Consider the following 15,537-nt stretch of genomic DNA (forward strand, 5'->3'; position numbering starts at 1 on the left):
CGTTCTCTTTCAGCTTCTTCTGCCAAAACTGATGACTCAGACATCTGCATTCATTATTCTGGTGCGCAGTCCCTACCTTCAGCTTCCTCAAACTAGCAATGAAATGCCATAACTTAATAAAAACTAATCATTCAATAATAATATAAAGGAAGCTCAAAACAAAGGACCAGTAATAACCCTACACACATATTTAAATGAGAAATTATATTCCTTTAGTGGACCAAAAATGCACCTTCCATTACATCCATATTTACTGAAGATGCTGATGTTGCTACCACTACATGGCCTCTAATAAAATCGGGGAGTCTAAGATTCACATCTCAAGCATACCAGGGGAATACCACACATCATCCACACTGGGAGTTGACTCTTGCAGGTATTGAAAAGAGCAGGAGCCTGAACAATGGGCTGGTACGTCATTCACTTGTACAGTCACCTGAGGGAGAGAGGGAGGGAGAAGAATTAAAAGCAAATGTATGGACTTCATCAATATGAGGGCAGTCATAAAGTATTTGTACGAATTTCCTAAATTAAAATGTCTTTATGATTCATATATTCTCATTTCCTTTTTTCTATTTTCTCAGTGAAAGTTCTTATACAGAAATGAATGGTTCAAAACATATTAAATTTTCTCAAAGTCATGGAAATGCTAAGATCCATCTGTGCAAATAAATATGGTTAATATATGGCTTTCTGAAATGGAGTCCTCTCTGTGATTGCCAGTCTAACCTTGAACTCCTGGGCCCTGGGACCCTTCCAGACACTTATATTACACATGACTGGATATGATAAATTGCTTTTAAAATGTGTCCTTTCTGTCATCTGTTTATAAATTTCATAAACTTGGAATACACAAAAACTAGACCCACACACTTCATGAAAATTACCCCCTACACACACACACACACACACACACACACACACACACACACACACACACATATACACTAGAACAAACTATTAGGCACTATCCTTTTGTCTTCACTGTAGACCAAAGAATATTTACACATTTGGGTTGAAGTTGTTTTTGTCCTAGTTGATAAGTTCAGACTCTACATCTCTCCTTTTCAGTGAAACAAAATGAATGCTAACTCAAGTTTAACAATAAGTAAAAAATGTTTGTAATGGGGAAGGTAAAAGACACAACTTGATGGATTCTGTAGGATTTTTTAAATGGGCTAGATGTACACATATGTTATATAATAGCTCTGCAAGAGGAAAGGCATACTTGAACAGCATGGGTGTCAAATGACCCTCCAGCTTTATTTGTAATGATTTCTTTTCAAAACATAAAAATAATGATAATCAGGTCCAGCAGGATGGCTAAGTGGTTAAAGACACTTGCCACCCAATCCTGATGACCTGAGTTCAATCCCTGGGACCCATGTAAAATGAAAGGAAAAAACCAACTCCACAAAGTTGTCCTCTGGCTTCCACATGCACACCAAGCCATACGCTCTCCCAACCCACCCAACAAACACATCAGACATACACACAACAACAACAACAACAACAATAATAACATAAATAGTAAACTTAGAAAAATAATAATTATATTTAACTACTCTGAGTTTGGATACTTAATAATTGGTTATATGTATTTAGCTATATGGGTCCTCATCTTTTGTACCATAATAATGGCATTAATATTTATAAAGAATATGGTGCTCACAAAGCAGTTATGTTTTCACAGTACTCTGGAAATGCTGTGGAAGTGATCTAAATGAAAACAAAAATGAGTCACAGAAGGTAAACCAGTTGGCTTTCACTGCAAACAAGTGAAAAACTTGAGACACACTTGAAGCTGGTGGCCCAACACTCTCACCTGACTTTTCTGGTTGGCAGTGGCCAACATGTCTCCAAAGATGGGTCCAAGGAAAACCCCACCGTCGTATACAACTCGAACAGCAACAGCAGGATTCACCCCAGTGAGATTTTTATCTGAGGCCTGAGATAGTTACATTTCTGATAAATTCTGTCATTGGAAAGAAATCTCATCTTGATGAAAACAAATGAGTTTTTATTCCACATTCTGTTTGCAATAATCTCATAGCTTGAATTGATAGAGAATTTTAGTCTAGAAACTTAATTGTTAAAATAAATAAATAAAGGTTAATATAAGATGTAATAAACACAGGAATATTTATTTGTGAGAGGAGTTGTCAAAGGAGGCACACACACACAAATAATAATCATGGTAGGCCTTGATATACTTTGATCCTATATGCCTCTGTTTTATTGGTTTGTAATCTGAAATATTAAGATAAAACATATGAAGATAGTGCTTTGATCAGAGCAAACATTATCTCTCTTCTTCCATCTCACTCCAGAATTTTATTTGAGAGACTACTTATCTCATAGTACCATAAAGCTTGAATAAAATTTCATCTTGAGCTTCATTTTATAATAAGCAAATGCTAGATGATCATTCGATTATTTTTTAAAACGTTAAATATGCAAGAGCATCTGCTTTTGCCATTACCCAAAGACAGCAAATCCTTTTCGAAATTTCCTTCTGCCATGCCATCTGCCTCATGATAATCCAAGCCGATCACATCTGCTTAGATTATCCAATAACAGATGTGGAAAGCTATGTGGTGGACACTGACCAACAGCTCCTATCCCTGCACTGAGTTATGGTGGGAAGCACTGGGTTTAAGGAGATGAGATGCAAAATGTAAAATTCATGTTGAAACCTTCTGCAAAAAGGTATGGAACCTCTTTGTAAGAATATGTCACCAAAAACAATAATAATCTATATCTATTTTCATTCATATAATTCTATATTTCTTCTTTTTACAGAATTTCTCCAGGACACCAAATCTGTACCACCCATAAAAAAAGGTTGGTTATACCTACACTGATAAAATTGGGCAAATCCCCAATCTGAGTAGTCCAGGAAAGAGTCCAAACGTGTTCATAGCAGGAGTTTAGCTCCTTCGTCACTGTGAAGTCGCTGACATTGAGGTATCCAGATGTGGACTCATCAGCATTGTCCTGCAATAGCTTGTGAAGCTGTCTGGAAGACATGTGCACTGGGACATCTGTGAGGCAAGAGTTTGCAGAAAACATGGTACCCATGAATACACATTGTGGGTGTCAACATCAAGGATAAAAGAAAATACCAGGATCATACCAAACTTGCAGGAGACTTTTGGAGTCAAAATATAACACAAGGGAACCTTTACCCTAGTTAACATCATGTTTGTCCCCAGAAGTAGATGCCCATTTCTTTCACACTGAGACACCTCCTTCAGTGTTACACTCGTGGCAAACAGTGAACATGCCATGTCGGACAAAAACCGTCTCAACTATCAGCTCAACATACACACTCCAGACATCTTTGTAATGGCTGAAAGTCTAATTAACCGTTGGCTTTTCCCTGGAAAATTTTAGCTGGTCCTGTGAACAGAGAAGACTTGGCCACTTTTCACAGGGAGTAAGGGAGGCACTCAGCAGCTGACGCCCATAAAGCTTAGCCAACACAGCTGAGGAATGTTGGCAACTTCACTTTACTTTCTGTACTAGAGTCTCCTCTAAGCCCAACCACCTGCTTTCCCGTCCCGCATCCCCACAGAGAAATAACAAATCTCTGTGCTTCGTGCTTTACCAAAAGTTTCCATTTCATTAGCTAGTCCCAACAGCACTGCGAGGTGGGCCATTTGGGCACCTCCCGTGCCTACCTGAGGGATGAAGAAAATGAACCCTAAAGCTTATTCAAAAGCTTGCCAAACCAGTGAGGCAGGTTTTGATTAAAACTCAAGCTGCTTTTCACCTGCTCAAGAGCCTTCCTCTTGAAAGCCACGCTGCCCTGAAGGGTTAATAAAGTGCCAATGTGTTTCCACAAGACCAACAACAGTTCCATCATTAGAAAGCATTTCTCTATATTTGCACATAATTTGGGGTCTGTACTCATTTCAGAAAGCTGGGTTAAGGCTGGCTTTTCCTCAGTGGCTCTGCCAGCAGCAATGTGACAAACATCCGTGTTGTAATCAGGTAGAGGAAAGTTACCTCTGCAAATAGTCTCTCATTTGTAAGAGATAAGTATAGCCTGGTGGTTCATAGCATAGAAACAAAGGCACTGTGGACACCGGCCCATTTATCAGACTCTAGTAGCCAAGGTGCCTTCAGCTCTTCCTACACTGTCCCATTATAGGCAAAACATCCCTGTGTGCCTCCTATCCAGGAATATCCTTTCTCAGGAAAAAAGATTTCGGGAGCATGTACTACCTGCCCATACAGCTTTCCTGGATGCCCCCAAGCCTCCCTCTAAAGCCCCATATTTCTACCAGTATCTATCAATAAGATCATAGAACAATATTGTCATCCCTTCTAATATTCTGTGCTTTGTCACAAGTGTATACTGGTAAAGCTCTTAAAATACCTCTAATTGTGTCCATAATCTCAAAGTTGGGTAACTCCTAAAATTCTCAACAGCACAAGGAGTTAAATGCTACTACACTTAACTCTGAAGGACAAGGGTACAATGAGCTTTGCCCTAGGAAATTCCAGAGAGAAAATGAAATTGAACCGAGAATACCCAGGTTCACATCTAAGACCCCATCATCAACTACTTGTAAGAATGTCAGGGAAGCTTCAGTGTGACTGGCTGAATTCCAACCCTCACAACAAAAAAGAGATGTGACAGTGTCACAGTCCTTTGCAAGACCAAAAAATAGAGATTATTTCATGTGACAGAAGACATGGTCAGTAAGGGTTTGAGAGGAGAAGTTTATCATAAGTTGTGCAATAAACTCTTGTGTGTCCCTCAAGACCAAGGCAGAGGAAGTTTTGAGATAAAGGAAGCAGGCGTAGGATAAAGCAATGCAGCTTCAGCTGAGGAATGGTAGCATCTGCCTGGGCTGAAAGAGACAGCCAGCACATCATCCCTTAGAGCAGGGACAGTTGGGGCCCTACTCACACCTCCCTGTGGGGCTTCAGACTCTAGAACTAAGAATAAACTTCTGTAGTTCCAAGTCTCCACGTTTGCGATAATTCATTACAACAGCTTCAGGAAACCAATTCACTCACTTTCCTCATCTACAAACTTGAAAGGTTGGTATTGGACAGCCCATTCCTTCCCAGGTCTTTAATCTTAAAATAGCCATTCTGTGTGTGTGTGTGTGTGTGTGTGTGTGTGTGTGTGTGTGTACAGCAAACTTTTTTATTATTAATTTAGTTTTTACGTTCTAATTCCCATTCCCCACCTCCTCTTGCTCCCCCTACTTCCCCCCTTCTCCTAACTCCTCCTCAGAGAGGGTAAGGCCTCCCCTAGGGAGTCTACTATGTCTGTCCCACCATCTAGTTGCGGCAGGACCAAGGCACCTCTCCACCCCCACACCCCTGTGTCTAGGCTGGGTAAGGTATCTCTCCATATAGAATGGGCTCTATTAAGTCAGTTTGTGCACTAGAGATAGATCTTGGACCTATTTCCAGTGGCCTCATATATTGTCCTAGTCACACCATTGTCACCTATATTAAGGGAGTCCAGTTTGGTCTTACGCAGGTCAGACCTGAGTCAGTGGTCTCTCGCTAGCTCGGGTCAGCTGATTCTGTGGGTTTCTCCATCATGGTCTTGACTCCTTTGTTCATATTATCACTCCTCCCTCACTTTGATTGTATTCCAAGAGCTTGGCCATTAGTTAGTTGTGGATTCTGCATCTGCTTCCATCTGTTTCTAGAAGAGGGTTCTAGCTTCTCTGAGGTTATGATTATAGGCTGGGTATCTTTTGCTTTATGTCTGGTATCCACTTACAAGTGAGTGCATACTATCTTTGTCTTTCTGGAAGGCCCATCATTCTAACTGCGGAACTCACAGCTTGTCATTTACTTACTATATCCCCAGTGTTTACACGAAAGCATTGTACCCCGATTGCCCTTTACCAGGTATCACTGTATCAGAGAGTTGCAGAAAGAAGTGTCCTCCCAAAGGCGGGCTTGTTCCCTGGAGTCTCTGTGCTGTCACCTCAATCAGTTCAGATCCTTCTCCTGTCCCCTCAGCAGGCACGTAACTACGGCATATCAAAAGCGAAGTGTTAGCCATCCCAGCCATTGGGGTGCACAGTGCAGACAAAGCCCAGCTCTTTACAAAGACTCCTTCACTCCCATGAGTCTATGCTTTAAGTCCAACCTCCCAAATACTGGATGTTCTTTTCCCACCACAGCAGGGACAGTGTGGTACAAATGGCAAGCTCTTTAAAAAACATACCACCAAGACTGATTCTATGAACACAGGGACTCAGATCAGTGTGTCCTGGTCCATCAGTGTTCCCCCAGCACCCAATGCTGGGGCATCTACTCCATCTCACTAACGTCCTATATATGTACATACACATACATACACACACACACACACACACACACACACACATATACAGTGCCAATGTAGCCCTGCTTTTGATAAACAAATGATTCAAATAACTATGGCATGAACTGGGGTGGAAAACTGTCCAGTTACTACCCTGAGCTGACTAGTTGCGCCCCTTCACAAGCACAAAAGTCAGGTGATGAAATCCTAGTTCCTGGGGACATGGCTTTAGGATGCTAGACCTTCGAGGCAATGGGTTGGTGTTCTTTGAAAGGTGTGATCCAGACAGACCATCCTCTTTTCATCATGGCCACAGGCTGCCAGAGGAGCCTGGGGACTTGAGGTAAACTCAGAGAGGAAGGTCGCCAGGAACACTCTGAGTGTAACCTGGACACAGTTAACTCAAATTAGCTTTTATTATTTCATAGTTAATAGCTGAGAGCCAAACAATATGTATGGCCCTGTGTGTGTGTGTGTGTGTGTGATATGTATACACACATGTGTATGTACAGTACACATACAAGGCAGAGCATTTCCATTCTGTTGATCCTGCTGAGTTTAAAAATGAGCAATATACATGTGGTCCCTGACTTCAAGGAGGTTGATCCTTAGTCTCCACCTTGTAAACTAAGGCTAGAAACCATGACTTAGCCACTCTTGTGGTGCTCTAGTGCCATCTGGTGGTGTATTCTCAGAAATGCCTATTTTTGTTCCTTAGACTGAAAGAATTCCAAGACTAATATACTGGGACCGCAACTAGGGGAGTAACAGAAAACAGTGCTTACTCTGAGCAACGCAACAAACTATCTAAAAATAAATTCAGTAGAAATATGCTCATCCATGTAGCTCTGGGCCGGCTGAATCAGCACCATTAGGTCAATGACAACACAAATTTTCAGACCCCAAACCTGCCTCCGCGTCCCAGCAACTTGTCTTTATACCAAATCTCCATCGGACTCTGATGCATCGTACTTGAGATGACACTGAGGGAGTTTTCCTACCACCATAAAAGCTGCCCCCATGTGCACCACAGCCAGCTGTGGATACTGAGGAGACCCGGGTAGGAAAACTGCTCCTTACCATGCAGTGATGAGAGGGAGTTCTGAGCCACATCCCACCAACCAGAAGGCGACGCTGTAGACTGGAGGGAATCCCGTCACAGAGACTGACTCCACCAGATTCCCACCTGGGCGGGCTGTCCCAGCATCAGCTTGAGAAACTAGAGACCAGTGATGCAATTAGTGCCAAATAACTCAAGATAGGGGCAGGTAAGGTGGAAAATTCTGCCTGAAGATGGCTGAGTCACACAGTTCTCCAGGCTCACATAAAGTCTAGATCCCTGCCCATCTATTACATCAGAGAAGCTCAGGGAGAAGCCCGTGGGAGGACTACATTCAACTTATTACCAAGAAGAAAATGCAGCGGTGTACGGACAGGAAGATCAACTCCACAGCAAAGGTCAATAAGCCCCCACCAGACAAAAACCTCATTTTATTGTGTGGGTGACAGCTATGCCTTCCATGCCACAGCCCCTGGAAACAGTAATGACACACAGACGACCCTCCTTAGGAACTCCATGCACCTGAGGGATGCACTAGGCTCTTGTAACTAGAGCTACCTAAGTGTTCATTCGTGGTGTAAAGTGATGTGTGTGCAGAATGTGCAAACCCAAATCCCACTTTTCCCACTTCCCCTGGACAGCCACTCTGATAACCCCTGAAAAGCTCATGCAGGGCTAGACTTTTCACTTCTAAAGTGAGGATGACGGCATGTGAGACTGACAGGTAGCTCAGTAAGACTGTTGATTTCCATAACCATAAAACATTTCAATGTCCTTTGTCTTCCTGCTGGGCACTGGGTATAAGACTCCTCAACACTGCTTACAGTTCAGATAACAAAGAGTCCAAGGGCAATGGTAGCTTTATCTTGGTCACTTTCTCATGGTCATTTTTATTACTTGTTTTAGTTTTTTTGAGACAGGGTCTCACTATGTAGCCCTGGATATCCTGGAACTCACTATGCCATCTTCCTCTCGACAGAGTAAAAAGTTATGAGAGATGGAAGAACTTAGCCCAAAATCAGAAGAAACAAACTTCACAGACTAGGAAAGGGAGCAAAAGCTAGCAAACCGCAGGCCCTTAGAGAAACTCTACCATAGCCTTGGCCGTCACTGGTGCTCACACACAGTCAACCTCAGCGGGACTCATCAGGTTGAACACTGTGTCCTGAGGACCAGTGGCCAGCATGGCCAGGTGAGAATGCTGTCTCCCAAGAGAGGTCAGTTGAAGGAAAGTTTCAGAGTCAGAACAGGAGTCTGGGAGGACCAAAAGGCCAGGTTGGTCCCGGAAGTACCTGCTTTCTTTCTGCAGACTCATAAGTCAGATCGTTAACCAATGTATAAGAGCAAATAGTGTGCATTGCTTCCAGCACTGTGTGTGACAGATAATGTACTTGGAAGAGAGAGATAACATAGTCAATAACACAGTTATAATCACAATTTCATGTTTTTTTAAGTATTTCCTTGGTAAGGAGACATAAAGGGCAACTTTATATTAATTATTAGTTAATCTTGTTGTCTACTCTTTATATACCCATTTTGCAGATGAGAAGAATGAATCTTTCAATCCACAAAACAGTAAAGTGGGAGGGGCATAATAGTACAAGCACAAAAAGCAAGATAAAATAATGAGATAAACAGGAGAGAGAGAGAGCAACTATCTGGAGAGACATAGAAAGATGGGCACACGTGGCCGACCCCATGTGCCTTCAGACCACGGCAGGCAAGTTGAAGAACCACCCATTCTCTCCTTTGGAAGGAAGAGCAATCTCTGGTGTGGAGGTTTGAGATAGGCATATGACAGGCAGGCCCAGGAGAACAGCAGATGTGGTGATCACCTGTTACATTTGCGTCTGCAAGAATAATTTCATCCAGATAGAGCAGGCCTGCCTCTGGGGCCACGGGATGGATGTCAATCCAGTGAACCAGCAGTGGAGTGTTTGCGGGAGAAGACTGGAGATCTTCAGAGCGACGCACACATGTGTCCCAGAGGTTAATGCAATTGAACTGCCAGCTGCCAAAACAGAGCGGAAGGGGCCTTGTGGTAAGGCCTTCAGCCTCCTCCTTAAGGCTGGAGCCAGACAGTTGCCCCTATACCCTGGGCTCCGCTCATTTCATCTACAACACTGGTGAGTCACATTCTAAGTCAGCCATTCATTCGTGACCCTAGATGTCAGCAGCAATTTCAAATAACAATGTGTGTCTTAAATAGATTGCATGCCAGGTTCTATTCACGTGTGGATCATCCTAGGTATTCCTGTATTACTGACTCATTGAAGTTTAAAACAGCTTCAAGAGCAACGAGAAATGCCTGGACAGAGAACAGAATCAACGGACCGGGGTGCCTTGATTTTATAACAGAAGCACTTGCTGGATGCACTTCGGTGAAATGTAGATTCTCGGGGCCTCGTATCACGTCAAAGAATGTCGTAAAGGTTCTGTCCCTAATGTGATGCTAGGATCCTGTCAGGTTCCTTCTATACTCACAACTACTTCTCTTGCCAAACTCCCCTGACAGGTCGAAAAATTCCAAAGCCCCAAGTCAGTATCTGAGGCCCAAATGAATACTCAGTATTTCAAGCAGGTGATAGTCTCAAAAAACAGCAATCCACCCCTCAGCAGGCAGAATCCACCCACACCTCCCCACCTTAGCTACCTCTCAGGGTGGGGTTCCGCGAGACTCCAGTCACAAGTGGCATTCTTTGTGATATTTTGGAAGTCAAATATGAAAGAAACAGTCATCGTCATGGTCCTGTTTATGTGGCCTCTGTATGCACTGCACAGCTGTGAATACCAAATACGCCCTTCAGTTCAACAGTTCCAGAAACTGCCATTCAGATACTATGTGACAAGGGGTTCTCCTCTCCAGATCTTGCTGCATGCTTTGCAAGAGTCTAGATACTGTCCTCCTCATGCTTCCAGTCTAGCAGCAAGCACAAAGCCTTATTGTTTACCTACTCAACTCTGTCAGAATGTACTATAGTAACTACATTCTCTGAGGCCAAAAGAAAATGGTATTCCCCGGTGAGACTTTTCAAAGTTTAGCACTGTGCTCAGGAATGAGGATTTTAAAGAATATCAGACTTTAACCCAGGCCTCTGTGAGCCTTCTAAGAGAGTCATTTATCATGCCCTAGCCTTCCTTCTACTCTAATCCCCAATGTATTTGAGTACTACACTCAATACAATACAAAGTTGTTTGCCATGAGGATGCTTTAGAGGAGCGATTGTCAACCTCCAGGGTTGCCTTTGAGGGAGCAGGGTAACTGTTGAGAGAGCTCTCTTACACAGCATGGGATGTTTAACAGCATCCCTGGGCTCTGCTGACCAAATGCCAATAACAATTCTCCCATTATGACAAGCAAAAATATTTCCCTGCATTTCCAACTCTTCCCTAAGTACAAAAGTACCCTCAGGATGACCCTGCAGTAGAGGAGAGGTTGAACATTGGATGGGACCTTGACCTGAGCCAGTTAGCCCAACTCCCATTACAGCACAACTAGGAAGAATGCAAATTATCACAAACTCTGTTCCAGAACCAATGAGCTACATCTCTTTATGAAGTTGGAAAAGCTACCAAATCAAGAATGTAAGATGTGTTCAAAACAGGCTAGAGAGAATCAGCTTAGCAGTTAAGAGCACCAGCAGCTCTTCCATAGGACGTGGGTCCCATTCCATCACCCACACGGTGGCTCACAATCATCCAGTTTCAGGGAGGCTGAAGCCCTCATCTGGCTTCCAGATAGAAATACATATAGGAAAAATACCCATACACATCTAATAAAATAATTTTTAAAAATATGTGTTTAAGAATTGGGTCAACTTTCCTAAACCAGCATTACAAATACTTACCCTTATGCCACAGATAAGTGTAGCTCTCATCCCTCATCAAAGAAAGTCTTCCTACAGACAGAGCACACCACAGAAACCCACAGCTAGTCAAAATGCAGAAAACAACAGGCCATGGAGCACCCAGCCTAGGCTGATCCATTAACAACACAACAACATTTTGAAAGAAGGGGCAGAAAGATGGTAAGAGCCAGAGGACCAGAACATCCGCTACAATGTGATATCTTTTATATATGACAAGGAAGTTGAACCCATGAAAACCCAAAAATACAGTCACCTGGAAAAGACCTACACATTGACAAGCCAAGATCCCATTGCAATGTGGATGAGGGAAACACTGCGGCCACACCTCTAGATGAAGAACTACAGGTGAGTAAGGGCTGCTAAGAGAGGGAAAATCAATCTTCTCCAAGCAATAGTCCTCTGATAGGTTATCCAATCCGACAATGTTAGCCCCAAACACACATATGCATGAGCAATACTAAACAGACTCAGAGCATGCATGCATGTGTGCATGCGTGTGTGTGTGTGTGTGTGTGTATGTGTGTGTGCAATAATTAAAAGGATATAATATGAATTTAAGAGGGAAAACAAGAGTTGGAAGGAGAGAGGATAGGGTGAAATTTATGTAAATGCAGTACTTATGTATGAAATTCTTTAAAAATTAAACAAATAGCAAAGAGGGTAGGTTTTTTTGGCTGATGCATGAAATACATTTATTAAATAATGATAATAATAATAATAACTACCCTCACTACATTAATCTTGAACACATTCCTGAGATTGAACCATATTAGCCATTTTAGAGATGATTAAACTAAGACATGTTGTACTGAAGATAGTAAGAATACACAGGATGTAGAATCAGTGTTCAAAACCAGAGTTTGTCTGTAAGCTTTGCACTATTTCTCAAGTGTAGAGAGCAAAGGAAATAGCAAACAAAATAAAATATGTCCACAAGCCTTCTAGTTATCAGTAACATTCTCAGGTAACCATGGACAGGTGAGGGCCTGAAGAAGCAGGTAAGAAGCGTCAAACTTGAGCTCCAAATGCACTGAGCAAATTACAGCAATCATTTCCTTGTGAGTCTGTCATTTTAGCATGGAACCCAGAGAATACTGTCAACTCCTCCTGACCTGCCAAGCCTGGAAGCATGAGAATAGGTACTCACATATGGATACTGATGCAGCTGATAGCCATTTTTGTCAGCTGAGGGGTTTAGGATAAGGTGTTGAAGTTGACCAAGGCTGAATCTACCACAGAAGGGTTCAGTTGAACTGGTGAGGACCCCATCAGAGCTGGAACCTTCTAGGCCTGCATGTAATTCAAATAAACAGGAAAACGGGCATTGCCATTAAACAAGACAGAATGTCTACAAGAAATTAAGAGTAACATTGACCTCTCAGACTAGAGAGAGATGGGAAGAGTCCATAGGCTTCCCAATTGGAAGATTCTAGCTAAGAGAAATTCTTTCTAGATATCACAGAACATAGAATAATAATACCGTTTTCTATGTGAACCAAGATAGGGAAAAATTGAGAAACAAGGGATAAGGAATGTTAATAAAAAATATTTCTTTATTTTATGTATATGTGTGCCTGAGTGTATGGAGTGTACTGTGTGCATGTAGGAGCAATGGATATCCATTAAAGGAGAGTATCAGATTACCTGGAACTGTCATGGGTGCTGGGAACTGAGCCTGGGTTCTTTGCAAGAGTAGTAAATACTTTTAGCCATTTCCCTGGCCCCTCAATAAAACTTTAGTTCACTTTAGGAATCGTTTTCAGAATGCATTGTTCATTGAATGGGAAGGGTAATAAAGCACATTAGCAGATTTAAGAATTTCTTCAACTAGATATACCTTGGCTGGTTGATATCCATGGGAGGCCTGTCTGTATCTGAAGAGAAACAGAGGAGGAGGAGGAGGAGGTGCGGGCTAGGGTGGAGAGGATGAGGGAACTTAATTGGGAAGAGAGGAGGGAGGGGAAACTTTGCTTGGGATGTAAAAACAAGAAAAAATAAATTAAAAAATAAAGAAGGAAAAATATAATTTCTTGCCTACATTCTTATATACTCTCGTATGAGCTAGAAGTGAGGGCTGCATGCTTGCAGTCCAAGATATTTGGGGAGCTGATACAGCAGCGTCACAAGTTCAAGGATCATCTGAATGGCTTAGTGAGAACTTGTCTCAAAACATTTGCTTTTATTAAAGGGATATTAGCAGAGCTCGCATGCAGCATCTGCAAAGCCTTGGAGTTTGATCTCCATCAGCACATACACAAAAATCACTGATATGAATTTTGATTTTAAACTAAACAGATTTTTTAAACGTTTACCACCACCATGCACACCCTGTTTCTTCTCCCTGTTTAGAAGAAACTCCCTGGAGAGTGTTTCTCTCCACTGAACTATCAGGAAGAATACTTCTTCAGTTGATATGCATCCCAACCATCTCCCTCACGCATGCACAGCTCCTCTCATGGCCATTCCACCCAGATCCAATGTCTTGCTTTTATGTGACCCTATTAGAACTTCGGTCAAGAAACAGGGGTTGCTCCTATGTTACAAGAAGGAAAAGGAAAACAGTGAGAGAAGAGAGGACCAGAACTGATCAACCCAGGAGACACCTTGTTCAAATCCAAGCCGGAGTAGAATGTGAGCTGAAACAGGTTCCAGATTGCATTTGACCATAAGCAGCTCCTCAATAGAGGTCTGGATCTATTAAAATGAGTAAAAATGCAGTCATTCAAATGTCAGGCCTAAAACTCCCGTGTTCACCTTCAATAATGGAAGGACACTCACCTGTTGGGCTGTAGCATTGGTGGGAACTGGCTGGCTAGAGACATTGTCCCAAGTAAGGAAAAAGCTTCCTCCAGCTGACACATTCAACATCTGAAAAGTAGAGAGAGACAAAATTCACTGATGTGCAGGGACTGAAGTCAGAGAGTCTGAGTAGGGAGAGAGCACAGCTCCTCTCGATTTTATTATACTTTCAGTTTTCTAAATACACATGATCTAAAACCCTCTGGAAAACAGTGTCACCATCTAATGAAGCTTTTCTTGTAATGACATGAGTGACTGGTTCCCTGTTTTTCTGTCTTGCTTTTCCAAGAGTAAGTGATATTGCACACCACACTTTTGAGAGTACATGGAGTAAAGATGGCCACCACACACCTCAGTTTTTGGACCTTCCCATCAAATGCTACCTCAAAGGAGTGACCTGAGAGGCAGAAGCCAGTACGTGGCATGTCACTCTCTCATGAGAGCTTATTCCTTCTCTACTCTGCACCCAGCAGATGTCCTCTCTTGGGCACATTATACTTTTGTCCTGAGGTAGGATTCATGAATAACCTACACTTTTCTACTTTTCTCAATGGTTCTTTATTCCCATGTTCCTATTAAACTAGAAGTTATATAAGGTGGAGTCCAAGTTGGTCACCTTTGTATAGAAAAGTGAACAACAGAAAATGTATAGAAGTTGCTCAACAAAGACATGGAACACAACTAAAAAACCCAAAGCACAACCTTGACAGATGAGGCATATAAACACAACAAGTGGGAAAATAAACCAAGAGTGGGTCAAAAGCTATGGTGTTTCATGTGAGGTGTGTGTGTGTGTGTGTGTGTGTGTGTGTGTGTATGTGTGTAAATTACCTTAATTATACTTGGAGGAATAAGCTCTCAACAAAGAAAAGACCTGAGGCTGGAAAGTTGAGCACTGGCTCATCCAGAGCACTAGGGTTCAATCCCCAGCACCCATGCAGTGGTTCACAAACATCTGTAACTCCAGTCTCCAGTTCCAGGGAATCCCACACCCTCTTCTGGGCTCCACAGGCACCAGGCACACACATGGTGCACAGACATACCCCATATACATATACATATATATATATATGTTCAGGCAAGATAGTCACATGTAAAATAAATTTAAAGACTTACCTCTAATTCATATATTTCGTAAATAAATCAGCAAGAAAGATAATCTCAATAATAAGAATGCATTAAAAATATATTCATATGGCCAACAAGATGGCTCGGTGAGTTAAAGGGCTTGCACTGAATCTGACCAGCTACGTTAGATATCAGGGACCCACGTGGTGGAAGAAGAGAACCAACTCCTACAAGCTGTCCTCTGGCCTCTATATACAAGTCCTGGGAGCCCACATACACATACACATACACATAAACAAATAATAAACAATGTTTATAAATGAAGAATATAATTTTAATCTTTATGACCCTATATCCTATATCTGTGGCAGGAGAACTGTAAAAGCATGTCGAGTTTTCTTGCTCTCAGCCAGCTGTCTGTCTACGGTGGAAGA

The 15,537-nt window shown here is 42.2% G+C and overlaps 1 protein-coding gene across 1 annotated transcript in view; it reads right to left on the minus strand.

The window, feature by feature from the left end:
• Pkhd1 (PKHD1 ciliary IPT domain containing fibrocystin/polyductin) overlaps positions 1-15,537 on the minus strand; it is a 424,327-nt gene that overhangs the window by 380,115 nt on the left and 28,675 nt on the right. Inside the window, exons 16-25 of the mRNA XM_005072284.4 lie at positions 14,015-14,104; positions 13,840-13,930; positions 12,384-12,526; positions 10,021-10,148; positions 9,203-9,378; positions 7,388-7,526; positions 5,884-6,011; positions 2,860-3,044; positions 1,826-1,948; positions 331-436 (exon numbers count right to left, since the gene is read on the minus strand). Of these exons, the coding sequence (XP_005072341.1) occupies positions 331-436; positions 1,826-1,948; positions 2,860-3,044; positions 5,884-6,011; positions 7,388-7,526; positions 9,203-9,378; positions 10,021-10,148; positions 12,384-12,526; positions 13,840-13,930; positions 14,015-14,104 (1,309 nt within the window). The remainder of the gene's footprint in view (positions 1-330; positions 437-1,825; positions 1,949-2,859; positions 3,045-5,883; positions 6,012-7,387; positions 7,527-9,202; positions 9,379-10,020; positions 10,149-12,383; positions 12,527-13,839; positions 13,931-14,014; positions 14,105-15,537) is intronic.

Source organism: Mesocricetus auratus, unplaced genomic scaffold (assembly GCF_017639785.1).
Source record: "Mesocricetus auratus isolate SY011 unplaced genomic scaffold, BCM_Maur_2.0 Super-Scaffold_100021, whole genome shotgun sequence".
Classification (NCBI taxonomy): domain Eukaryota; kingdom Metazoa; phylum Chordata; class Mammalia; order Rodentia; family Cricetidae; genus Mesocricetus; species Mesocricetus auratus.